General features: G+C 41.3%; 1 protein-coding gene across 1 annotated transcript in view; it reads left to right on the plus strand.

The window, feature by feature from the left end:
* LOC117379835 (FRAS1-related extracellular matrix protein 2-like) overlaps positions 1-27755 on the plus strand; it is a 262201-nt gene that overhangs the window by 202493 nt on the left and 31953 nt on the right. Inside the window, exons 14-16 of the mRNA XM_055226041.1 lie at positions 12093-12396; positions 14321-14452; positions 15313-15644. Of these exons, the coding sequence (XP_055082016.1) occupies positions 12093-12396; positions 14321-14452; positions 15313-15644 (768 nt within the window). The remainder of the gene's footprint in view (positions 1-12092; positions 12397-14320; positions 14453-15312; positions 15645-27755) is intronic.

The raw sequence follows: 27755 nt of genomic DNA on the forward strand, positions 1-27755 counted from the left end.
GAGGTGATTGGAATGTCTGTCCTAACCTAGTAAAATAAAAAGTTTTAGTTTTTGTTAAGAAAATGCTTAAGGAAATAGGAATGATAGATGTGTGGAGAAACTTACATCGATCAGATAAGGGTTGGACAGAACACTCTCTCTGTGAGGGCCACTAATATCTGGAACAGTCCTCCTCTGCATATAAAGGAGAGCCCTACACTGATCAGCTTTAAAACACAACTGAAACTATGGCTGAAAACAAACCAGTCATGTGACCACTAGACTTTTGTTTGTGCTGCTTGTATTGCATGTTGTATTTTTTATGTATTTGCCTGCCTGGGGACTACGGAGGAAAACTAGCTTTGTAGCTAAAATTCGGCATATTTACATCTGTTTTATACTGATGTTCATTAAAGTGCATTGTCCCTATCAAATAAATAAACAAATAAATAAATAAAATAAATAAATAAAAGGGTTATACTTTTTTCAGACATAAAATTGTTGATTGCGAAATAGGTGTCAGAGACACCTATTTCGCACCCTCCATTTGGATAATGAGCGTAAAGAAACTTTATGGAGGCTTAACACAAGTTTTCTAAAAGATGACAAATTTCCTGATTTTATAGAGAAAGAAATGAAATATTATATGGATCATAAAAGTGATATCTCCCCCAGTGTAGTATGGGATGCGTTCAAGGCCGAGGTAAATTGATTATGTGGTCCTCTTTTAAGAAAAGGGAAAAGAACAATTACATGAAATATGTATCTGGCAAATTGAAGATTTTAGAAAAAGAACACATGCAAAACAAAAACAGTGATATCCTAAATAAAGATTAATGAAACAAAACACATTTTGAATAGACTATATGAAGACCAAATAGAAAAGAGGCCAAAATTTATAAAGCAAAATTATTATAAAAATGGTCCCAAATCTAAGAAGCTTAGAGGATACGTAAACAGCAGGCCAACAGATTTATACATAAAATGAAGAGCCCTCTTGATAATAATATATTACATTATTTAAAAGATATACAGAACTCCTTTGTGGCATATTACGAGAAATTATATACCCGACCCGACTCAGCAAATGTTGAGGCTATAAATCAGGGGTGTCAAACACATTTTCACTGAGGGCCACATCAGCAAAATGGCTGCCCTCAAAGGGCCAGATGCAAGATAAATCTAATTACTTTTTTAACTTGCTAATTTACTGTTTCTGTAATTATGAATTATTCAAGTTACAAATATTGCACATGCATTTGCCTAGATATAAAATTATGGCTGTGTAACTGCATATCTCCTGATAAAATTACATTTTAAGTCCATCATACCTTTTAATGTACCCTGTTGAGGGCCACATGAAATGATGTGGAGGACCACATTTGGCCCCCGGGCCTTGTGTTTGACACATGTGCTATAAATCATTTTCTTTCCTCACTTGATTTACCATCTATAGGAACCGAACAAAGCGAGAGGTTAAATCGGGAAATAACAGATGAAGAAATTAGTAAAGCCATTTCAAAGTTGAAAACCAATAAAATGGCCAGAGAGGATGGTTATCCAGCCGAGTGGTATAAACATTTTCAACATTCAATAATTCCGCCACTTAAGACTTGCTTTAATCATGTTTTAATGGGTGGGGAGATACCACCATCTTGGAAAAGATCGGTGATTTCAGTGATCTATAAACCAGGTAAAGACAGAATTCTATGCAGCTCTTATCGTCCAATATTTATTTTAAATACTGATTATCGAATATTTGCCACGATACTAGCTCGGAGGCTCGAGGTTATTGTTCCAAAATTGACAGACTGGATTTGTCCGCAATAGACAGACTCATGACAATATCAGAAGTGCTCGTCATCTCATTAATAAAATGAAAAACATAGAATCTATAGCGGTTAGTCTTGATGCTGAAAAAGCATTTGATTCTGATGGTTGGGAATATCTTTATTTGGTCCTGGGTAGGTTCGGTTTTAACATTAAAATTATTGGGTGCATAAGATCTTTGTATGATTCCCCATCTGCCAGGATCAAAATCAATGGGGACTTGTGTGACACAGTATATTTAGAGAGGGGCTGTCGTCAGGGATGTCCCCTCAGTGCAACCCTGTTTGCACTTTTTATTGAGCCTTTGGCTCAGGTTATTAGAGAACATACAGATATTTCAGGGATTACTGTAGGGGACACCGTACACAAAGCCTGTTTATATGCAGATGATGTCCTCTTTACATTATTAACACATTGCTGCGGGACGTTGGTACATATTCTGGCTATAAACTGAATTTACAGAAAACCCAAATAATCTCTTTTAACTATCATCCCTCTCCTGAGAGTCGCAAGATGACAAATTTAGTTGGAAGAATAAATACATACACCAAAGGTAATGTACTTCAGTAATCTTTGAAGAAAATTATACCTTAACCTCCAACAAAATTAAATCTTAACCTCAACATTAAAGCGGATCTACAGCGATGGTCACTGTTGCCAATGAATATGTATAATAGGATTGGCATAATAAAAATGAACCTTTTGCCAAGGTTTCTTTACCTTTTCCAAGCAATGTCAGTTCAGATATCCTCCAAGCAATTCAATGACTGAAATAGAATGATCTCAAATTTTATTTGGGGTAACAAAAAAACAAGAATAAAGTTTCAGATATTATAGTTACGAATGGAGGAGGGTGGACAAGCTCTACCATGTTTGGAAGGATACTATAAAGCAGCTCAGTTACGAATTCTGATAGGTTGGTGTGATCCTTGTTGTGAGGCTAAATGGAAAGAGATTCGCCAGTCATACTTTTAATGTGCCTCTTCAGTCCATGCTCGGTGATCAGCCTATCCTCAAAAAGTAACTAGACTCAAACCTGCTGCCTGTCTGGATAAATGTACCAATAAATATATGGAGTAAAATACTTACAGCCAAAAACATAGAAGGAAATGCCAGATTTCTGCGATGGCCGGCTTTTGATTCAGAGTTTCTACCAACAGATAATGGGTTTCGACAGTGGTCATGGCGGGGTATCACTGGTTACTGGGCTATATCAAACAATGGTGTTTTGAAAAGTTACGCGGAACTCTCAGACGCACATAATTTGGGCAAACATGACCTCTTTAGATATTTTCAGCTAAGACACTATTTTGATAAGGAAATTAAATTTACTGAAGAAGAAAGTGATTTGGTGAAAAATTGTATAGAAGCTTATAAAGGCAACACTCCCAAGAAACAAATAATCACAATATATAAATGTTTGCAAGCAGCGAGGAACATTTCTACTATATATATTAAAGAAGCATGGGAACAGGAAGCTAAAGCTAAAATATCGGAGGATGACTGGTTGAATATCTGCAAAACTATGACTACCTCCTGTTCAAGTCTTTGGAGGGAATTTATGTGGAAAAATATGGTACATTTTTTTGTAACACCTTATAGCAGGTGCAAACATTGTAATGACCCGGATAAAGCACAGTGTTGAGATTGTGACAATGACAGGGCTGGACATTTTCATATCTTTTGGGACTGTGACAAGATCACCCACTACTGGTCATCGGTGATAGAAGCAATCCAGGGTATGTTTGGACCTGGCTTGACATTGGGATTTACTGAAGTCTATTTGAGTACCCTTCCCCATGGGATGCAGAGATCTGACAAATATGTTTTGTCAATATTATTAGCAGGAGCGAAGAAGGCTATAACCCGCAAATGGTTGTGTAAGGATGCACCTACACTTACAGACTGGATTCAGGTTGTCAACGACATCTATAACATGGCGAGACTGACCTTTTCACAGAGACTTTCTGCTGACAGATGTAAAAGATATTGGGAGAAATGGATTAGTTATATTGAAAAACTAGGTATATGATCACGTTTGTTATTGGAATAACTATACTTTAGATTGCACACAACAAAGTTAAATCTGTCAACTGGACAAATCTTGTAGGAGTGAAGACGTTTCGCTGCTCATCCAAGCCGCTTCTTCAGTTATGGTCAAAATGCTGGTGGCCACTGCTTTTAAATCTATTTGAGGGAAGGGGCTAACCACACTGAAACTGTAAACAGCTATTGTCTCCAGTTTCAGCTGCGACTAACCTATTCAGCCCTTAATGACCCTGCTATTGTTCTCATTGTTCTGGGTCTGAGGATGGTGTTATAGATGGGGGAGAGATTATGTCTCAGGCCCCCATTTCTGTTTAAGGAAGGATTCTCTTTTCTAACAAAAATAGCTTCTTTAACTCCTCTCTCAAACCATTTCTTTTCTCTGGCTAAGATCTGAACTTCACTATCTTCAATGGAGTGGTTAGAGGCTTTGAGATGGAGATGCACGGCAGACTGGTGTCCAGAGGAACATTGTTACATTGTTTATGGCTTGGGGTTTTGTGCTTAGGGTGAACCAGTTTTTGCCTTAAAGTGTTTGTGGGTTTGAAAAAGACAGGAATCTCATACTGTCTGAAGATTCTCTGAAGTTTTTCAGACACACCCACAGTGTAAGGAACGATAACACCTCTCCTACTAGGTTCAGATTCCCTATTGTCCTGTTTTTTAGCTCTCTTCGATCTATTGAAGGCCCATTTTGGATATCCACAAGCAGAGAGGGCTTTCTCCACATATTGCTTCTCCTTTACTTTTCCCTCTGTGTTTGTAGGCAGCACTTGACCTCTGTGTTGTAGTGTCCGGATCACTCCGAGCTTGTGCTGCAGTGGATGATGTGAATCAAATAGCAGGTATTGGTCCGTATGTGTAGGCTTCCTTTAAACTTCTATCTGGAGTCGCCTGTCCTCTCCTATTGTTACTGCACAATCTAAAAAGGCCAGTTTGTTCTCTTTGGCTTCTTCCCGTGTGAACTTGATGTTTGGATCCACAGCATTAATATGTGCAGTAAAAGGCTCCACATCCTGAATTTTGATTTTGGTCCAGTTGTCATCCACATATCGAAACCAATGTGTGGGTGGAGTACCTGGAAATGAGGCCAAAGTCTCCTGTTAATTGTTCCATCTATAAATTAGCTATGATAGGAGAGACAGGTGAGCCCATGACACAGCCGTGGATTTGCCTGTAGAAGTTTCCTCTGAACTGGAAATATGTGGTATTAAGACAAATTTCCAGCAGTTTGCAGATTTGGTTCGGTGTGAGTTTAGTTCTCTCTTCCACCTTAGTATCCTGCAGTAGCCTCCTCTGTGCTGCCTCCACCGCTACTGATGTGGGGATACAAGTAAAAAAAGAGGTCACATCAAATGAAACCATGGTCTCATCTGAATCAAATTGAAGATGCTTGATTTTGCTCACAGATTCAGCTGTGTTCTCAATATGGTGCTCCGTGTTGCCCACCAGAGGAGCCAGGATGGTCTTCAGATGTTTGGCCACATTGTATGTGATAGAATCAACACTACATACAATGAGTCTGAGGGGTTCTCCTTCTTTGTGGATCTTAGGGAGGCCATAAATACAAGGAATGGAATCACCAGGATAGAGACAAAGCCACTAACCACTTCTTTGAAGATAGTGAAGTTCAGATCTTAGCCAGAGAAAAGAAATGGTTTGAGAGAGTTAAAGAAGCTATTTTTCTTAGGAAAGAGAATCCTTCCTTAAAAAGAAATGGGGGGCCTGAGACATAATCTCTCCCCCATCCTCAGACCCAGAACAATGAGAACAATAGCAGGGTTGTTAAGGGCTGAATAGGTTAGTCGCACCTGAAACTGGAGACAATAGCTGTTTACAGTTTCAGTGTGGTTAGCCTCTCCCGTCAGATAGATTTAAAGCAGTGGCCACCAGCATTCTGACCAGAGCTGAAGAAGCGGCTTGGATGAGCAGCGAAACATCTTCACTCCTACAAGATTTGTCCAATTGACAGATTTAACTTCATTGTTTGCTATGGATCAGACCTGGACGACTGAGGGTCTACACAGGTATACTTTACATTGTTTCATTGTTGGATGCTCTGTATTGTTTTTGTGATCTGTTGTTTTTCTTTTTTTCTGTGTTCTAAAATATGTATAAAAATACTAAATAAAGGATAAAAAAAAAAGCCCTGCTTCTAGGAGCAAAGAAGACAGACGGATGATGCCAGCCACTAGGGAGTCACGGATGTATTGTTCCATGGCCTCCTGTTCAGGTTTGAAAAGGTTGTAGAGATGGCTGGAAGGCAAGGGGGCACCGGTTTGGAGGTCAATGGCACAATTGTAGGGTCTGTGGGGAGGAGGAGATAGTGCCCGGCTTATGCTAAAAACATTGTCCAAGTCATGACACACACTGGGTACTGAGGAAAGGTCAGGCTTATCTGGGGGATGGCCATGGAACAAGTTGACCCCCCCTGCTGGAGATAAAGCAGACTGCAGACAGTTGGCAAGGCAAAAGGAGCTCCATTTGGATACCTTCCCACTAGCCCAATCTATTATGGGGTTGTGTTTGACCAGCCAGGGATGGCGCAGAATGAGTGGTAGTGGGAGCAGAGATGACGTAAAATCGTTTGGTTTCTTGGTGAATACCTGACAGGACTCAGTGGGATTCAGTGACGTGTGTTACTCTGGCGAGCAATGTTCCCTCTAATTTTCACGAGTCTGAGCAAACACACAAACTCCCTGAGCGGTCCCATGAACCACTGTGAGCAACATCAGACGTGCGCACTGTGGTCATGCTGCATCGCATCGTTAAATGGTTTATTAAAAGAATCAAATTACCACATTTACATTTCTGCTATAAGACTTTTAATTAAGTGCTTTATCCCACTTATACAATGAAAATGACAAAAATCTTGCTCATGACCTGTGTAGTATGTTAATGCTATTGTAAGTATAAATATTTAATTTTAACTATGGAAAAACATGAGCTTCCAACCAAACCAAGCCAACTGTAAACTCCAATGTTGAAAACACACTTAACATTTTTATGATAAAACTCTGACTTGTATTATGAATATAAGCCATTGTGTGAAGCTTTTGCTTGATTTTTACAACTCATAAACTAGTGACCATATTCAATGACCAATACACACTGAGAGGAATCTGCATCTGCACACCCAGCTGCTCTATTACTGTACATTTACATATACTATCAAAACACAATATATAATGTGTATTTGTATATAAAATATATTCAAAACAAGTGGTATGGGTCAAAATAAATATATATTTACAAACCACACACTGCAAACAGTGAACAAACACACACACACTTCAAAATGTAAACAAACACACACTGGAAACTAAAAATACACTGTACATGTGACAGTGTGACAGAGGTTGGAGGATCAAGTCCCGCTCGGACCAACTTCTGTCATTGTGTCCTTAGGCAAGACACTTCACCCAAGTGGTGTGTGCATGAATAATTGGTGGTGGTCGGGGGGTGCAGATTGGCATTAGCTAATGCTAATGATTACACATAATACACATTTGACCCACAATTAAGTCAATAGCAGAATAAACCACGCTTACCGGTCAGGAACAGCATCCAGTCCATCAAATCATAAGGTCCTATACTCCTCAGTCCACCATGAGATCTTCACTCGGTTCCACGAACCGCTCCGGGTCCGAGATGCCTCTAGTTTAACTTGTACAAGCATCCACAGTGTCCTCGGTCATGTACTTCCTTTGTTTTGTCCGTTTCATCATGTTTAAAATGCAAAACTGCTGCAAAAGTGTGCGTAAAGTTACGCAATTACTCGCGTGTAATTTTACGTGCGGGTCTTTGCCCGAGGGCGGGCCGTCGGAAGGTTAAGGGGTTAAACAGCACTTAGGGCCAACTCGCCAATGATTCTGTCAATGACGTTGATAAGCTGCTCAAATACATATATGAATCACATAACTGGCTGGAGCAGCTAGTCGCCGTTCACACTCATTGACTCACATTGAAAAATAGCTCAGAATGAATTGTTGTGTGTTTATTTTATTTTCAACTCCGGTTCAATTTTTTTGTGCGCAGCACAGATTTTCTGTGCGCAGAGACCGTGTCAGCAGTGCGCAATTGCGCACGCGCGCAGCTTGGAGGGAACAGTGCTGGCAAGCCAGAGCTCCAGCTTCATTCTCCGACACAGAAGGGAGGGGGGAAAACAGCACCAAAACACAGCAGGTGTCTGTCCGAGGCTACCTTCATCCTTGCCCCAGATTGGAGAAGGGCTGCAATGGTACTTTTCCAGACCCCGGGGCAGCGTTGGAGGTGGAGTTGGATGGAGGGTACCGCCAGTTCCTTCTCCTCTGACAGGAATAGTGGAGGCTGGTACCCTAGAGAGGCTTGAAAAGAGAATAGGCCAGTATAGTATTCGATCCATGGGAGAAAGGTGCTCCAGGTGGAGGGGTTAGAGGACACCACACAGCATAGCGCCGTCTTCAGGTCCTGGTTAGCATGCTCGGTTTGTCTGTTGGTCTGGGGGTGAAGCTGGAGGTAAGACTCACCGATGCACACAGGCCCTCACAGAAGGAACGGCAAACTTGTGCTATGAATTGCGTCCTGCGGTCGGAAACTATATCCACCGGAATAGGTGGACAATCACCTGTCATTGAACCCTAGAAAACTGACCTTATCTGTGTGGAACTCACATTTGTCAACCACGTAGAGTTTGTTCTCTAGTAATCTCTTGAGGACCTGGCACACATGGTGTTGGTGTTCCTGTGGGGACTTGGGAAAAAATATGAATATCGTCTAGATACATAAACACAAAACGATTGAGAAAATTATTGATGAGATCTTGGAAGATGGCTGGAGCACTGGTTAATCCAAAATGCATTACTGAGTACTTGAAGTGTCCCAGAAGAGTTTTGAATGTGGTCTTCCATTCATCTCCTGCCCTTATGCGTACCAGGTGATAAGCATTTCTAAGGTCGAGCTTAGTAAAGATGGTGGCCCCATGGAGAGGTGTGAAAGCGGAGTCAATGAGCGGCAGCGGTATTTGTCTTTATTGGTAATATTGTTGAGGCCCCTAAAGTCGATACATGGCCTTAATGTTTTGTCTTTTTTGGCAACGAGGAAGATTCCAGCTTCTAGGGGTGAGGAGGAGGGGCAGATGATACCAGTGGCAAGAGAGTCCCTGATATATTGCTACATAGTCTCCCGTTCGGGTTTGGAGAGAGTATAGAGATGACTGGAGGGCAAGAGAGCCCCAGGCAGGAGGTCAATAGTGCAGTCGTATGGTCTGTGGGGAGGAAGAGACAGCGCCCGACTTTTATGGTACTTGCTCGACACGGAGGAGAGATCCAGCTTGTCTGGTGGACAACTGGAGTGCAACTTTCCACCCCCTGCTGGAGACAGAGCAGACTATAGACAGTTCACATGGCAAAAGGGACTCCACACAGACACATTCCCCCTAGCCCAGTCAATTATGGGGTTGTGAGTTACCAGCCAGGGGTGACCCATAATGAGCGGTATAGTGGGAGTAGAAATGACATAGAACTGCCTGGTTTCATGGTGATTACCGGACACAGCTAAGGTAACAGGCTCGGTAATATGTGTTACCCTGGCCAGTAGCCTCCCATTAAGATTTAGGGCTGTGAGTGGTTGCTTCAGTAGCTCCAACCCTACCACACAGACTGTTCAGCCAGTCTAGGAAGTCTTCCTCTGCTCCATAGTCAATAAGGACCAAAAAGTATAGGGTAACAGTTCTAACACGAATCCATTTAGCTTCTTCTGTGATGTGTTGCTAACTCACCAGCCTCACAGTCCTACCGATGGATACCCCCTTTTGGCCAAACCGGGCAAGTTGCAAGAAAATGTCCATGCCTCCCACAGTACAGGCACTCACCCGCTTGGCGGGATCGCAGTCAGGTGTGCTCGACCCAGCTGCATTGGCTCCTATGGTGGGGGTGACGCCGGTGACCGGTTGATTTGTGGCAGAAGAGCATGGCGGCTCGTGGCCTGGGTTGGCGAATGGCGTCTCTCCTTTTGACGACTCTGCAGGTGATTGCAGATACAGTCCGTTAGGGAAATCAAAGCTTTAAGGTCAGGTGGGTTGTCTCAAGAAACCAGTTCATCCTTTAATTTGGCACGTAGTCCCTTCACAAAGACAGTCTTTAAAGCACTGTCAGTCCAATCCACCTCCACTGCCAGTGTCCAAAACTCAATGGTGTAATCAGCCACGGACCTGGGACCTTGAACAAGACTTATCGGAGAGATGCGTCTACCTTGATAGTGTGGGTTATCAAAGATGAGTTTAAACTCTCCCACAAACCCATCAAAAGTCACGCTGTCTAAAATGGTGTTAGAAAATTTAGCCTCCACCCACTGGAGTGCTCTCCCCCTCAATAATCCACACATGGGGTTGGAGGATGAGATGGTCGTACCGGTCGTGGAGAGCTGGGTTGAAGGCACTGTGCAGGTTCGGGGAGTGGGATCTGGTGAAAAACAAAAGATATCCAACCGAGTACAACAGTCATAAGTGTAAAACAAGACGAAGCCAAGCAGAGCTATACCACTCAGGATATGTGAAGAATCTGGCACTGAGTGTCAGGTCCTCCGTTGCTTTGTCCTCCCCAGGTGTGGCTTGATTACAGATCAGTGTACATGGGAGGAGCCTGAATGTCCGCCCAGCTCCAGACTCCGACACAGAAGGGAGGGGGGAAAAATAGCACCAAAACACAGAGCAGACTGGGATCATGACAGGTATTGAATATCAGTGTTGAATATTGGCCAATATAGAACAAATGTATATCAGCCAAAAAAACGAATAAATAATAATACAAAGTAAACAAAAATCTACCCAGACTTTTTGACATATTAATTCATATTAATAATTAATATGCTCTGTCCCAATTTAAATAAATAAACTTATAATAACACAAATAAATAAATAAATAAAACAAAACTAAATACATTATTAAATGTAAATAATATATGAACATGCATAAATTAATGAATTAATTAATTCATAAATAATAATAGTATTAAAAAAGATTAATATACACTGTCCTCATTCAAATACATTACATAATACATTAATAATTAAATAACCAAAAAAAATGAATAATTTAGTAACAAAGGTTTTTAAAAATCGAGACAGTATTTAGAAACGTTTGCAATGAAACAAAAATTGGGGTTTATCAATGTTTTCTAGATTTGAAATAACTATAACTACAGAGAAAATCAATTTCTCTGCTTATGATGGAGAGTGAAATTTATTCAGGTTCTTGCGTAGCACGTCACAGTGTATACAGCAGCAGCTTTTGACTGAACCAATAGCTCCAATGAAACTGTGATCAAAATATTCACGGTGTTTATGCATTAGAGTTCATGCATTATTCAGTCACTCTACACCTGGAGATGGGGAGCCTCTTCTGTGCCACAGTTGCTCTGGGGCAGACTCACCGAAGTGTGGCTGCCAATCTGCGCCTATGGCCTTTCCTCCTACTACCAGTCACAACATTTTAACATAAACTAGCCCACAGACGTGTCTTGCTCAAGGACACAATGGCTTGTATATGCTCTATTAAGAAATGGGGTCTAACTGCTAATAAGTAAATTACTTCTGTTGTGTTTTCAACATTTCAGCTAGCTTTTTTTTTTGCCAACAACATTGTCTTTTTATTGTCTTAAAATGTGAAAAACAGAACTTGCTTATTTGAAAGGTTTGTGGTGGTCCATTATGAACATCTTAATTATTCACCACAATGAGTTCATAAGCACTTTTCATAGGCACATTGTTACAAAAATGTATGATCCTCGGGACTGTGTGCCTGCACAGTCCGTGATTGTTGTGTGCATGCGTTAATGGCACCTGCATGTGTGTTAACGTTATGGTTCCTGAGCTGAAAATTTTCTGACGATGCTCTTCTGTGTGTGACTCACTTTGTGTGGACACACAGCGCAGATGTTCAGGGCACTCAGGCACCTGTTATATCTGCCACATTAATTAAAGACTCAGCTCTAAAGGCAAACCATCCATGCAGTCTACACATATTTTCCTAGTCATCATATTTTCCTAGTCGACGTTGTCAATTACTGTCATCAGTGGAAGAAAGCACTAAGTTGACAGGGTAAAAGTTCAAACTAAAAATGTCTTCCTGACTTGATTAGAAATCAGTTCAGGCTGTATATAACATATTGTCAAATAAATTGTAATTAGGTATTTTTCCCAAATCGTTCAGCCTTACTATTTTTATTTATTTTTATTTTTTTTCTTCCATTCTGTGCAGGCCTGTAACCCCAAATACCCAGACTTTGACAAAACAGGCTCCATCTGTGTGAGCGAAAGCATCAACAACACTCTGACCCGGTACCGCTGGCTCGTGAGTGCCCCCACTGGTCGGGACGGCGTCACTAGCCCCATGAGGGAGGTGGACTTCAACACGTTCTTTACCTCGTCCAAGCTTATCACCCTGGACTCGGTGTACTTCCAGATGGGCTCCCGGGTGCAGTGCGCAGCCCGCGCAGTGAACGCAGATGGGCAGGAAGGGTTGGAACTGAGCAGTCCCATAGTCACCATAAGTCTGGAGGAAGGTGAGGAGGAGTGAGCTTATCAGTAATGTTCCACAGTATGGCATTAAATGTATGTAATTGCTTTTATTACAAAATATAAACAAACTGAATGCCACTGTAGAACATTCCAGACAAGGCAATAACATTTCAATGGAGACAAGCAAGTGTGCAGAGCACTAGAAAAGTTGAAAGGCAGGTCAGAATTCTTTGGTCAAATTTGGCTTTGTCCTGAGAACAGTATGTAGCCTGTGTCCTTACAGTGTTTAAAAAGGTATTACAACCACAACTGAACTTGGATTGCTAGTACCTTAACCTGTAAATAGAGGACACCTGCAATTGTTTTCTTATTCTCACTACATCGACAGGCCATGTCTCCTGTGAAAGTTCAGAACATTCAGAATTCACTCACTGAGCTGCAGGGGCCGCACTTGTACGGAATTTTAAAGGAACATAAACTCTGTGTAGGGACATTCACTTAATACTTTTTATTCTTACATAATTATTCTTTTTACTACATTCTGTTCCATAGCCCACAGTTCAGCCCGGTTTGTAGTAAGCTCCAGTACAGAGAACAGATGGAGGACCGAACATGTTTTGATCTAAAGTTTTAGTTTTGGCAGTGGACAGTGCACTTCTGATTCAGTAATTGGTACTTTTTTATACTCTTCCATATATATATGTTGTAATGCTAGGCACGAGGGACCAAAAATACAGAACTCAGGGAAGTTTCAACAGTGTTTATTTACAAGGTGAGGGTTGACAAATGATGGTAGATCAGACAGTGTGTCGGGAGCGGGGAGTAGCCGTGGTCCAGGGAAAAACGTAAGGAGCTGAAGACGAGATGAGGAGTACGGTAACGGTACAGGGAAGCAGGGTTGAAGGCGGGAGTGCTGAGCTGGTCCAAGGAGTGGGATCTGGTGAGGCACAAAGGTAATCCGGTAAGCACGTAAAAGGCAGAGAAAAAACATGAACAAAGCCAGGACCCGGGTGTCGATTGTTGAACCTTAATATTAAATCTGCTGAAATGAACACACTCTACATGGAAAACACAACATGCAGCAGTTAGTTAGTTAGCATTGATTAACATAAAAATAAAATGCTAAACTCCACCCCCAGACCAAATGCAGATAATTTAGGGACTTCCCAAAATGTTGCATATAACAGGATGCTGTGCCCAAAGCCAATTAAATACCTTGAAAAACCTACATTCTTACTGTGAACACAGTACCCTCTCCACAGATCTGACCACTGACTGGCATATGTTTGATTCCATACTGTGTAACATTTAGTGGTGTGTGTTTTTAATTTGTTGCATGTTGTATTCATTCTACCCAAAACCTAAAATATATAATGTTTTTCTATAGCTCCATTCACACATGGAGCCTGAGTCAGAACAGGATCATGAGTGAACAAAGCCAGAACTGATTTCCTTGCATCTATCAATTCCTTGGGTAAATTACCAGGAATATGCACGCCAGGCTTATGTGTAAATAAAGCTTTTTATGATCTATGATTCTGTTGTGGAATTTCTAATAGTCAAAAAGTCTTAAAGATATAAAAATCAACAGAGAAGTTGTCTTGAATCAAAGGTCTTGTTTATTGAATCAATTGTGCACAATTGTCAAAGAGCTGTGTCCCTAACGGTGTCGTCTCGCCCTCAGCTGACAAATGTAAATAATACAGAGTATTTATACCACCAAAACAATCTTGCCAGTTTGGTCTAATCGAAGCGGCTTTGACGCCAGACACAAAAGACATAACAACATAACAGATAGTATTATGAAGGTTAGGTCAAAATGATCCATAATAATACAAATAAAGATTTATGCTAAAGAATGCCATAACAATTCCTTAGCATCAAATTCAAGTTTGATGCTAAGGAATAGAATCAATACTCAATACTGTTTTCGATTAGATAACCAATGTTCATGTGGGTGCCGTGCAGGGATGTGCCAGTCACGTGTGCCCGGAGCAGTGGGCGCAGAACCCTTCTCTGCCCGCCTCAGGTACACCGGAGCAGAGGACCCTGAGCACCTCAACCTCATCAAACTCACGGTCACCATGCCACACATAGACGGTAAGTGGAGCAGTTTACACAAAGCATTTTCTGTTCTGAAGCAATAGTCAAATTAAAGTCTTCAATCAAAGAAGTTGGCAAGGATACATTTTTGTTATGTATCAACTTTTGCTTGCTTATGCTTGCAAGTGACATAATCAATATTGATATTAAGACAAAAAGACTGATTAACTTAAATGATTAGTTTTTGGGTTCTTAATGAGGACATTTTGTTAAATTAAAAATTAAAAGATAATCTGTACCATGGATGCATTTCTGGCCATAGTATTGGTATCTTACAATAACCGTATTTCCATGTTATTATTTTAGATTTTATTAATTTATATTGTCTTATAATGTTATGGTGAAAATTTACAGTAATAATACTATTTGTTGCCTGGGATCCAGAGTACACACTTCTCCAGTACTTTACTGACGTGAGTCCGGTCATTGATGAATTTCCCTGAGTCATTAACTGTCATTTTGTGTTGTAAATGATAGGGGACCAATGCGCTCCTTTGTTTTAAATGAAACTAAAATAAATCAGATTGGATGTTTGTCTTTGAGCATGGCTTGAGGCGTATTAGAGCAGATGGTGTCCAGACTGATTTAAAATATAACTGTACAGACACCGTTCTTGCCAGACGACACAAGTGCAGTGATCATTTTGTTCAGTAATATTTTGGTATTATTATTCAGTAGCTTATTGCCTTTATAATGCTTTCAGTTTATAAGTCATGACAAATCCTTACCTAAAACCTAAAAGTTAACTACCTAAATGTTTAAAGTTAAAACCATATTAAGTTTGAAAAAAATTGCTTTGAATATTCAAGTGAAATTCAGTGGCTATCTTTACAAATTTCTCATCCCTGTCCTGTCAGGTATGCTGCCTGTAGTGTCCACTCGACCGCTGTCTAACTTTGAGCTGACCCTGAGCCCAGACAGTGCCCGTGTGGGGAACCATCGTTGCTCCAACCTTCTGGACCACACAGAGGTCACTACACGCCATGGCTTTCTCACCCCGGCCACTAAGAACCCGGAGATCATTGGTGAGACCGCTCCCTACCAGTATAGCCCAGCACTGCGGGGGGCCAGCACGCTCAGGTTCTACAGGAACCTCAACCTGGAGGCCTGTCTGTGGGAGTTCAGTAGCTACTACGACATGTCTGAGCTGCTCAGCGACTGTGGGGGAACCATCTCTACTGATGGACAGGTGAGAGGAGCCAGGTTGGAAGTGACCAGATTCTGAGCTAGTTCTGGTCAGGTTCTGAGCTGCTTCTGATCAGGTTCTGACAAAGTTCTAACCAAGTTATGAACTGGTTTTGACCAGGTTCTGAGCTGATTCTGACCCACGGAGAAGATTGTGTCTTGACCATCTGTAATTTCTGATAATGAATTAAAAACATTTTTTGCCCAGCCCAAATGTATTATATTAATTATTTTTGTAGTTTGCAGAACATTTTAGTGGAGAGGTAGCGAGGGAAATTAAAAAAATATAATTAAAAATCTAATTTTTGGAGAAAAAAAAATCACTTTATTGTTAGGTAAATTCGCCCACTTAACTGATTGAGCATAGATCAAGAAGAGGGCGCATACACCCTATTACACACTTGGCATATAAACTTTTCCGACTGACCGTGTAAGCAGCACAAGCATCATGACACTGTCACTGGCAGTGTCTGGAAAAAATAATTTGTGCTTGTAAAGAAAATTATTGAACCTGCACCGAAGACTTGGATATCTTTTGAAAGTGGTTAACTGGACCATTGTGCAAACCATTTACCTGTACATATAGGCAGACAGATGTGAATGAATGGCTTTTCTCTGTATAGAGTATACAGCAGACATGGGTAAATAAAATGTAATATTTGTGGAAAATATTCAGTGAGCTGCTTGGTGACTGAGGGCACCTGTCCTTTGGCTGACAAGTAGATCCACCTTTATATTTCCCTGGCCTCTGACCCCTTCATTCATCTGCAGACATATAGGAGGAGAGGAAATGTATGTCGATCTACTAGTATCAATTACTTGTTCTACAAGTTTCTTATGGGCAATTTAGATTTTGGTAAATTTCTAACACGGTTTGATACTGAGGAATAGCCTGGATACTCAAAACCGATTCCATTATCACAATGATTATAAAAAAAATAAAATAAAGAAAATAAAAATTCTAAATCTTAGTACTTTCGTTTATATTCCCATGTGGCCTTATACCTGTGTAATGGTGCCTTCACACCGGGGCGTCCAGTTTACATTCAAAGTCTATTTTGGATGCACGTCTTGGGCATCCTGTTTTTGTGGCACATCTTGACAACACGGACAATGGAGGACAGACTTTGGTGGATTATAGAGACCGGGACACAAAGGACCTTGCCTGGAGGATGATCTGTGAGGAGCTGTGTGATGATCTGTGTCTGGTAAGTTATCACAACTTTAGAGCGGTAAAATATTTGCCCACCTTTAGGCTAGCCCACGCTAGCATCATTAAGTTGCTGTTGTCACTTGTTTGTAGCTAATGAGTTTATGTATTTATTCAGTGGAGTTGAGTACAGCCAAAGACATTGGAAAATCATGTACATACAACTGTACATGCAACCTGTATGCTTCATTCAGTATGCTATGTTGTGATAATAAGAGTAGGAACTGAGTAATGATAATTCAGTGTACAATAAAATATACAAAGCAAAAATATGACTGCTGTATAATATTTCTTTATTGTCATGCCAGAACCAGTTGAGAATCACCTACAAGAGGACTCCCACCTCCTAGATCTGTCTGCTGCTGCTTCTTCAGAGCAGGCTGGCCCTTCTGCTGCTAAAGGCATTAAGTTGTAGTCAGGCTTTATTACACTGTATGATGTACTTGTGAATTTCGATGTGCAACTTCAGTCTTCAATTTTCCATTAAATGTACATGTACTCGTTGTTTTTAACTTATGTTGAAACATCATTCTCATAACACTTTCTGTTTTGCAGACCTCCCACCATGGAGGAGAGAGAAGAAGAGACCCATGGAGTCGTCGCCCTCCAGCTTCAAGAGAGAGCTACTGGTGGTGACTTTGTAAAATTTAGTATTCACAGATTATTATATAAAAATGCTGCAGTTTTTTTTTTTTACATTTGGAGCCTCCTGTGTTGACTGAGGTGGTACCTTCCACAGGAAAGGAGACCCTCCTTTCTCCTCTCCTTCATATGTTCCCTCACGTCTCCCGCCCCTCGTCCAGACAAGGTTCTTTCATAATAAATAAATATGTAAATAGTTAAATTATCTTCTTTTTGTTAATATTTGTTATAAATTTTGATTTTGTAATTTTGTACATTTTGTAAAGTAAAATATGTAAATTTGATTATCAAACATTTGTTTTTTATACATCATGCACCATTTGTCTACTACTGTGTAGTTTGTAAGGTAATTATTGTTGTTAATCAGTAATTGTTAACAAAATGTATACCATATTTATATATCTAAAAGCTTACTTCATTTACCAATTGAAGACCATAAATAAAACATCAAAAAAGCACAGACAAGAGTGAAGTAAATCTGTATGTTTTATTCATTTCCCTGTGTAACCTGGTAATTAGGGTCAGTCTTGAATGGACATATTGTGGTGAACCTGACACCACAGTCAGTAGCACAGTCCTGGCAGCTTGTACCTGCAAACAAGAAACAGCGCAAGAATATACAATCTTAAAATTTTTGTAGTATAATATTTGCTAAGTAAATCTATCTTTGTACTTTTTCAAATTGTTCTTCTATGTAAAGTGTCTTTGAGTGTCTTGAAAAGTGCTATATGAATAAAATGCATTATTATTATTATTATTATTATTATTATTATAAATAAATATAATGAATCATAACCATAGACAATGTTAAGCTCTTTATAGTTAAGTGGGTGGGTCTTATTATTATTATTATTATTATTATTATTATTATTTATTTGTATATTTTATAATGCTGGTTTCACACAAATACAACAACAGTAGACTTATTTGCAGTAGCAAGAATAGATAACTCAAAATGATTAACACATTTCTAAGCTACTTTTAATTGCTAATACCTGAATCCAAAATAAGTTATTATTATTGCACTCAGAATTATTAATATTTATATGTGCTAACCAAAGACAGATGGACAGGTGCTCCGGAGCTGGAATTGAGCGCCTGTAGTTAGTGTCCTGGGACATTATCCGCGCACCAATGCAGGACAGCAGGTCATCGAACTGAGCCTGGATGAAAGTACCGCTGGAAGCAGTGGTCACTCAGACGGAGCTTCTGGAGCAAGTGATGAAACTCACCAAACTTGGAACACCTCTGATTTATATCGTGGACCCAGACACACCGCCGCCCAAAGTCATTGCCTCCGTTGATGACTTTTGTGCAATAAATACACCAAAGACACTCTCTCAATTGGTCTACCATTGTACACAAAAAGACCAGGAAAACACTCGCAGACGCGTACCGAGAGCGTCCAAGACCTGCATTGGAGGTGTCAAATGTACAGGCATCCAAATAGAGACGTCCAGCGCCTCCTTGACGCCCCGATGTGAACACACCATAATCCATCAGGGGTCGAGGTAGGTTCCATAATGGTCCATGGGTGTATACTAGTCTATGTGGTTTTATACTTGCTCTGATACAGCTCTGTCCTGTGAATGTGATTTTTTAGTATTTCTTTGGGTATTTCATTGACTGGGCCTTAAAAAAATTAATTTCAAAAGCCCTATATTCAACTCCCTGCTTTGCTCAGTCAATAACTTGAGTGTACTTAGCAGCCCTCCTCTGTGCTAATGAATTTTTAACAGGCAAACGAACTGGCTCAGACTTGATTCACTTCATGGGAACACTCTCCCTGGGTTAGTCCTTAGCGTGTGCTGAGCCAAGTTAACCTTTTGCAATGAAATTTGTCTGCTCCTCTGCCTCACCGAGTCCATACAAAAACACAGACAACTCCTTTGGGGATCTAAGAAGTAAGATGGAGGGTCTCCACAAGTATTAAAAATGTAAAAGTGATTTAGTTGTAAAAAAAAAATAAAATAAAATAAAAAAATTATGAAGTGCATATGACAATAACCTGATTATATTTAAAACGTTACTCTTCACCTTGTACCCAGTTGCTTTTCAGGACAGATATAATGTATACTTCAGTGCCAATGTGGGTAACGACAGTGACACCTGGAGGGAAGAACGGCCTCCCTGATCTGAACCCGAGCAGTGTTTTTTATTGGACTTTTGTGCTAGCCACAGTTTGTCCATAACAAACACCAATTTCAAGCACAAGGGTGTCATTCGGTGCACACATCCAAGAGAGCTTCTCCCTGATCCCGGGGGAAGTAAGGGATGCCGTCAGGCTGAAGAAGTACTACGGAGCCTTGTTGGCTCAAGGGACTCATGAGACAGTTGATAAGTACCTGCGGGCCAAGCGTGCAACAGCTCATGCTGTCACAGAGGCAAAAACTTGGGGTTGGGAGGAGTTCGGGGAGGCCATGGAGGAGGACTATGGGACGGGCTCAAAGAAATTCTGGTAAACCGTCCAATGCCTCAGGAGGGGGAAGCAGTGCTTCACTAACACTGTTTACAGTGCAGGCGGAAAGCTGCTGACCTGAACTGGAGATGTTGTCAAGCAGTGGAGAGAATACTTTGAGGATTTCCTCAATTCCACTGTCACGTCTCAACGAGGAATAATAATAATAATAATAATAATAATAATAATAATAATAATAATAATAATAATAATAATAATAATAATAATAATAATAATAATACATTTTATTTAAAAGCGCCTTTCAGGACACTCAAGGACACTGTACAAGACAAAGTTAAAAACACATATTTACAGATAAAAAAGAGATACAAAACTGGAAGATGGTGAGAGTGACTGATTATGTGGTGTAGGATTGTGTGAACAGGTGGGTTTTGAGACTGGAATTGAAAAGTGAAAGAGAGTCAATGTTGCGGAGGTCAGGAGGGAGAGAGTTCCAGAGCTGGGGAGCAGAGCAGCTGAAGGTGATGAGACGGGCAGAGGGGACAGAGAGCTGGAGAGAGGAAGAGGAGCGGAGGGAGCGAGAGGGAATGGAGATGTGGAGGAGGTCAGAGATGTACGGTGGGGCCAGGTTATGGATTGCTTTGAAAGTGGTGAGGAGGATTTTGAAGTGGATTCTGTTTTATGGGAAGCCAGTGTAGTTCTTGGAGGATGGGGGTGATGTGGTGGGAAGATGGGGTCCTGGTGATGATGTGGGCTGCGGAGTTTTGGAGAAGCTGCAGTTTCTGGAGGGATTTGTTGGGGAGGCCATAGAGGAGGGAGTTACAGTAGTCAATCCGGGAGGTGACAAGACTGTGAACAAGTATGGCAGAGGTGTGAGGAGTGAGAGAGGGACGAGAGATATTGCGGAGGTGAAAGTAGGCAGAGTGGGTGATGTTATTGAATCACGATGAGGAAGCAGAGTCTGGGGACCCAGGGGCGGACTCGTCCATCACACTGGCTGAAGTCTTGCTAACCATCTTGGTGGCAAGGCTCCGGGGTGGATGAGATCCGTCCCAAGTACCTCAAGTCTCTGGATGTTGTGGAGCTGTCTAGGCTGACACGTCTCTACAACATTGCGTGGTGGTTGGGGACAGTACTGCTGGACTAGCAGATCGAGGTGATGGTCCCTCTGTATAAGAAGGGGGACCGGATGGTCCTCAAGGGTTCATTGGAGTTTGCCCAACCAGTCCACATGTGTTTTATGGATCTGGAGAAGGTATTCAACCGTGTCCCTCATGGTGTCCTTTGGGGGGTGCTCCGGGAGTATGAGATCTGGAGCCATTTGCTAAGGGCGATCCAGCCCCTGTATGACTGGAGGAGGAGCTGTGTTCGCATTGCCGGCAGTAAGTCAGAACTGTTCCCGGTGCATGTTGGACTCTGCCAGGACTGCCCTTTGTCAGAGGTTCTGTTAATTTTATTTATGCACAGAATTTCCAGGTGCAACAAGGGGCCGGAGGGGGCCCGGTTTGTGAACCACGGGATTTCATCTCTGCTATCTGCAGTTGATGTTGTCCTGATGGACTCATCGAGCCAGGACCTGCAGCAGACACTGGGGCGGTTAGCAGCCAAGTGTGAAGTGACTGGGATAAAAATCCTCCAAATCTGAGGCCATGGTTCTCGATCAGAAAAAGGTGACTTTCCCTCTCCAGGTGGGTGGTGAGTCCTTGCTTCAAGTGGAGGAGTTTTGTTCATGAGTGAGGGAAGGATGGAGCATGAGACTGACAAGCGTATCGGTGCAGCATCTGCAGTGATGCAGTCGCTGTATCTGTTTGTTGTTGTAAAGAAGGAGCTGAGTCGAAAGGCAAAGCTGGGAGTCCCTGCTTAGATAGCTGCCCCTGCGACCCGGCCCCGGATAAGCAGAAGAAATTGGGTGGATTGTTCGGTTTTCCATGTTTTTAAGACAGTAAAAAATCAGGTATTGCTTTTAGAAATCCTGCCTTTTGAGTTTATAATTTCACTTCCTGGTTGAACACACGCAGCAGATGTGACATACCAAGAAGTAATTCCATAACTGTTACCTAGCAACCATAATGTAAACAAGAGTCCAAATGTGTCTAAATTGCACAATAGTTATCATTAAACTAATAAAAAGGAAGTCCATCCTTCCATCCATCTCTCCAGCGTGTTCTGGGTCTTCCCCGGGGCCTCCTCCCGGTGTGACATGCCCGGAACACCCCCTAGGGAGGCGTCCAGGGCATCACCCAAGCCACCTCAGCTTGCTTCTCTCGACATGTAGAAGCAGCGGCTTTACTTCGAGTTTCTCCCGTGTGACCGAGCTCCTTACCCTATCCCAAGTGTGCGCCTGGCCACCCTACAGAGGAAACTCATTTCGGCCACTTGTATCTGCGATCTTGTCCTTTCAGTCATTACCCAAAGCTCATGACTATAGGTGAGGTAGTACTAGGTACAATAGTAGGAACGTAGATTGACCGGTAAATCGAGAGCTTTGCCTTTTGGCTCAGCTCCTTCTTTACCACAACAGACCGATACAGAGATTGCATCACTGCAGATGCAGCACTGATCTCCCTGTCAATCTCTTGCTAAGCTGTGAACAAGACCCCAAGATACTTGATCTCCTCCATTTGAGGCAAGGACTCACCACCCACCCTGAGAGGGCAAGCGACCTTTTTCCGGACAAGAACCATGGCCTCAGATTTGGAGGAGCTGATTCTCATCCCAGCCACTTCACACTTGGCTGCTAACTGCCCCAGTGCCTGCTGCAGGTCCTGGCTCGATGCCATCAAGACAACATCATCTGCAAACAGCAGAGATGAGATCCTGTAGTTCCCAAACCACCACCTCCAGCCCCTGGCTGCACCTAGAAACTCTGTCCATGTCGTAATGTTCAAGCAGGCGGGACCAAAGAGTGCAGAACTTGGAGCAAGTTTACAGTGTTTATTTACAGTCAGTGAAACAACAGGAAAATTATGGTAGATCAGACAAGGAGCAGGGTCTGGGTCCAGGGATGCAATGCAGAGTGCAGGAATGGGGACAGGGAGTGACCAACACCGGAGCGGGGAGGCAGGGACGGTCCGGGGAGCAGGAATCAGAGCAGGGAGCGAGGTGCAAGCCAGGGTCTAGGGCGTGACGTAGAGGTGAAGACAAAGAGCAGACAATAACAGAGCGGGGAGGCAGGGTCAGGAACGGAACCAGAGACGAAGGGGCTGGGACGGTCCAGGGAGCAGGAATCTGGGAGTAGCAAAAATCCAATAAGCATCAAGAAGGCTAGCAACAAATATCTACTAAGCAGAGCTAGAGTAGTCAAGTTTGACACGCGGACAATCTGGCACCGAGTGTCTGGTCCTGGCTGCTCTTATCCATAGCAGGTGGCAATGATTGCGCTGATGGGATTCCGGTGTGTGTGGGAGGAGCCAGGAACTCCGCCCAGCTCCAGACTCAGGCAGGTGAGGGAGGGGAAGGAGCACACAGGAGGCAAAACAAGGAGCATGAATATGTGGATTATGACAGTCCATAAATACAATGAACAGAACCAGTGACAAAGGGCAGCTCGGAGACAACGTGCACTGGGAACAGGGCTGACTTTCTGCCGGCAATATGAATACAGCTCCTGCTCCAGTGATACAGGGCTCAGATAGCCCTTGGCAAAGGCCCCCAGATCCCATACACAGAGCACTCCTCAAAGGACACCACAAGGGACATGGTCGAATGCCTTCTCCATATTCACAAAACATATGTGGACTGGTTGGGCAAACTCCCATGAACCCTTGAGGACTCGATGACAAGTATAAAGCTGGTCCAGTGGTCCACGACTGGGGCGAAAACCACACTTCTCCTCTTGAATCTGAGGTTCGACTATCAGTTGGATTCTCCTCTCCAGTACCCTGGAGTGGACCAAGGTTCCCCTGTAATTGGAACACACCTTCCAGTCCTCCTTCTTAACCTCCTGAGACCTGGTGTCCTCATCTGTGGACAACACATTTTGGGTTGTTTAGGCCACAGTGCAAATTTTTAGAAGAACAACAACAAGAACATGTTCAATTTTGAATATTTCTAAGAGTTTAGAATATTTTTTAATTTGTTTTAATTTATTATTATTATTATTATTATTATTATTATTATTATTATTATTATTATTATTATTATTATTATTATTATTATTATTGTCTTTTAATTTGTTTTTTATTTTATTTACTTTTTTATTTTATTTACTTTTTTATTATTTAATTTGATTAAAGCTCAGGTCTCAGGAGGTTAAACAGAGGAACCACCACTGAGGAGATCCTCAAAGTATTACTTCCAACGTCTGACAAAACTAAAATACTTAATGCATAAATAACCCCTGCACAGTGTATCTACTGTCTCTCTGTCTGTCGATCTATATATCTATCTTTTAAAAGTCTTACAGCCTGCAAAATTGACTCTTGTGAGATTTAAGCTATGTTAGAATATTGTTACTTCCTCAAAAGCATACCTGGGGTCGTGTTTTGTTGCATTCACACGTTTGAGTAGTCCTTTATGTGTATGTGTCACGATCCCGTCTGTTCTGCCTTATTTTGTGGTCCTTTCCCCTCCCTCACGTGTCTGAGCCTTTGCATTTTTGGTAAATAAACACTGTTTAAACTTCCCCAAGTTCTGTCTTTTTGGTCCCTCATGCCTAACATTACGACAGTATGACTATTTCTCCAAACCTCAAAATGCTCTGTTCCACCAACATAAATCACAAAATAGTGTAATATAGGCCCTTTAAATTGAAAAGTCAGTTGTATTTGCACATTTGAAGACATACAAATCCACCAAAAAAAAAAAAAGAATAATAGCATTGGCCCAGCAAAAAAATCAAACAGAGCCAATCTTTTCTTGTGGACTGGGAGGACAGGAGAAACTACAGCGGCTTCATACATTAAACAGGTTGAGACTAGTGAAGACTGCTCAAATATAAGGTTCATTTTACCTCAGCAGGTTTAGAACACCCTCTAGGCTCTGCTCCAACTGAATCATACCTGGGGCTGGTATATACAGCTGACCAAGGACTGGAGGATATAGAATAGGCCTGGAGCATAGGACCTTCATCATAGAGCCATGTCAGCACCATGTCATTTAACCGTTAACCAATTAATTTAAGAGATAATCCGCCCGGCCGAAAAAAAAGTCGCACCTGGATTTAACTAGGCAAATAGGTATGAGCCTCCTCCAGTTGGTCAGGTCTAGGTTCAGCAACAGTATATGCTCAAAGAATGAGGTCAGCTGACTACCTGAATATACTGAACCACAGAGTCCAGACCTTAACTCCATTGAGAATCTTTGGGACGGGCTGGAGAGGGCTTTATGCAGTGGTCAGACTCTACCATCATACAAGATCTTGGAGAAAATCACAAATCACAACTCCAGGTATGCTTGTGATGAGGAAACATAATAACATAGATCAAAAAATAAAGTAATATTTAACAAAAATATATTTAAATGAAGTTAGTTGTAATAAATGTGTAATTAAACTTGATGTTGTGGAAGAGGAGAGATTAAGAGACTGATGGTTCTGCTCCTTCGGAATTAAATGATACACATTTTTATGTTGGCAGAAATATTGGCCGGTAAAGGTACAGTAAGTGACTTTCTGGAGGTAGCATGTCACCTGCATGATTTCATGGAAATAGAAAGTTAAAACCATACTAAGGTTCTTCATGACAGTATGTTTTATGATATATTATAGCCAAAGCAACAGCATTTCTGCAGTACAATAAAACTGAAAAAACAGGGAAAAAAGTTGCTTACTGTCCTACAATTTTTTGTTACTATATATATATATATATATATATATATATATATATATATATATATATATATATAGTATTTTTTTATATTTCAATATCTCCAAGCTGTACCTAAAGGCCATGCAACCAAAAGGAACCTGTCTTGAAGTATGCTATCAATATTATGGGTTTTAACCTTATGAAGTGGCAGTACATGGTAAAAAAGGTTGTATATTTTGAGTGTGTTGCTTTCTTATTAGCCCATAGTAAATATTAACCCATTCAGAAGTTACTATGGTAACAGCATTTCCTCAGCCTGTCATTATAACACAGTGACATCCATTGAGCTCAATACAGAGGGATCACAACTGAGGAGGCAGATTTCACTATTCATTTATTTCAACACTATCCACACATGCAGCACTTATGGAGATCTGGTTGCTATGGCGACTGTTGAACGATGAGGAAGAGACATGGTTTGTTTGTCATTAATCTTCTGCTCTGAGTGAACATTGAACCATTAGTAGACAGGCCGTCGATGGCTAAGAATCAAAAGTCTGGACAAAATTATTTAGTTATTAATATGTATTCCTACGTGTGTGTCCTCTATCTGCAGGTTAAGGCTCTGACCAGGTTCAGTTGTGATTGTAGAATCCTTTTTTAAACCATTAAGAATGCAGGATACATACTGTCTTTTTAAACAACTTCATTAAGTTTAGTTCATGCCACTAAATGTTGTAAAAAGTAACTTGTAGAAATTCCATGTGTACTCACTATTTGGCAGAAATACTTTTGAATATATTTTTGCTGTGTAACTGACGTAACATATGTTATATAAAAAAGGCATACATGCTTTTTCTCTCATTGTCATGAAATCAGACTAATTGTTTCCTGTTTTAGGTCAATTAGGATTACCAAAATAATTTCTGATTGTTAAATGCCAGAATAAGAAAGAAGGATTTTAGACAATTTTTCATTACTTTCTTCAAAGTCAGAAGTTTACATACAGTAAGATTAATATGCAACAATTTGGAAAATACATATGATGACGTTATGTCTTTAGAAGCGTCTGATTTGGTTTATTGACAACATTTGAGTTAGACACACCTGTGGATGTATTTGAAGGTATACCTGAAACACACTGCTTCTTTCTGTAATATCATGGGAAAGTCAAAACAAATCAGCTAAGATATCAAGAAGAGAATTGTGGACTTGCACAAGTCTGGTTTATCCTTGGGTGCAATTTCCAGATGCCTGAAGGTGCCATGTTCATCTCCTCACTTAAGTTTGAACACCATGGGAATGTCCAGCCTTCATAGTGCTCAGGAAGGAGCCGGGTTTTCTGTCCCATGAATGAACATGGTTTGATCCGAAATGTGCATATCAACGTGAGAACAAAAGCAAAAGACCTTATCAAGATGCTGGTTGAAGCTGGTAAGAGTGTGTCATTATCCACAGTGAAACAAGCACTGTACCGACATGGGCTGAAAGGCCACTCTGCCACGAAGAACACATTATTCCAAAAGAAACATAAAAAAGATTAGATTTAGCAAATGCACACAGGGAAGCTTGCAATCCTGAGAACGGTGTTGTCAGAATTGCAAGCTTCCCTGTGTGCAGATACGGAGGTGGCAGCGGTTGTGGGGTTGTTGTTGCAGGAGGGACTGGTGCACTTCACAAAATGGTATCATGTGAAAAGAACATTATGTGGAAATAGTGAAGCAAGATCTGAAGACATCAGGCAGGAAGTTAAAGCTTGGCCACAAATGGGTCTTCCAAATGGACAATGACCCAAACTGGTTACAAAGTGGCTTAAGGACAAAGTCAATGTTCCATTACAAAGCCCTGATCTCAGTCCTACTGAAAATGTATGAGCAGATTGGAAATAGCATGTGTAAGCAAGGTGGCCTACAAACCTGGCAGGAATTTTGACCCATTCCTCCAGACAGAACTGGTGTAACTGAGCCAACTATTGTGAGAAGCTTGTGGAAGGATATTCAGCACTTTTGACCCAAGTCATAAAGGCAGTGGTATCAAATACTAATGAAATGCATGTAAACTTCTGACTATGAAGAAATTAATGAAAAATTATCTTTA

The sequence above is a fragment of the Periophthalmus magnuspinnatus genome, chromosome 13 (genome assembly GCF_009829125.3).
Source record: "Periophthalmus magnuspinnatus isolate fPerMag1 chromosome 13, fPerMag1.2.pri, whole genome shotgun sequence".
Taxonomy (NCBI): domain Eukaryota; kingdom Metazoa; phylum Chordata; class Actinopteri; order Gobiiformes; family Gobiidae; genus Periophthalmus; species Periophthalmus magnuspinnatus.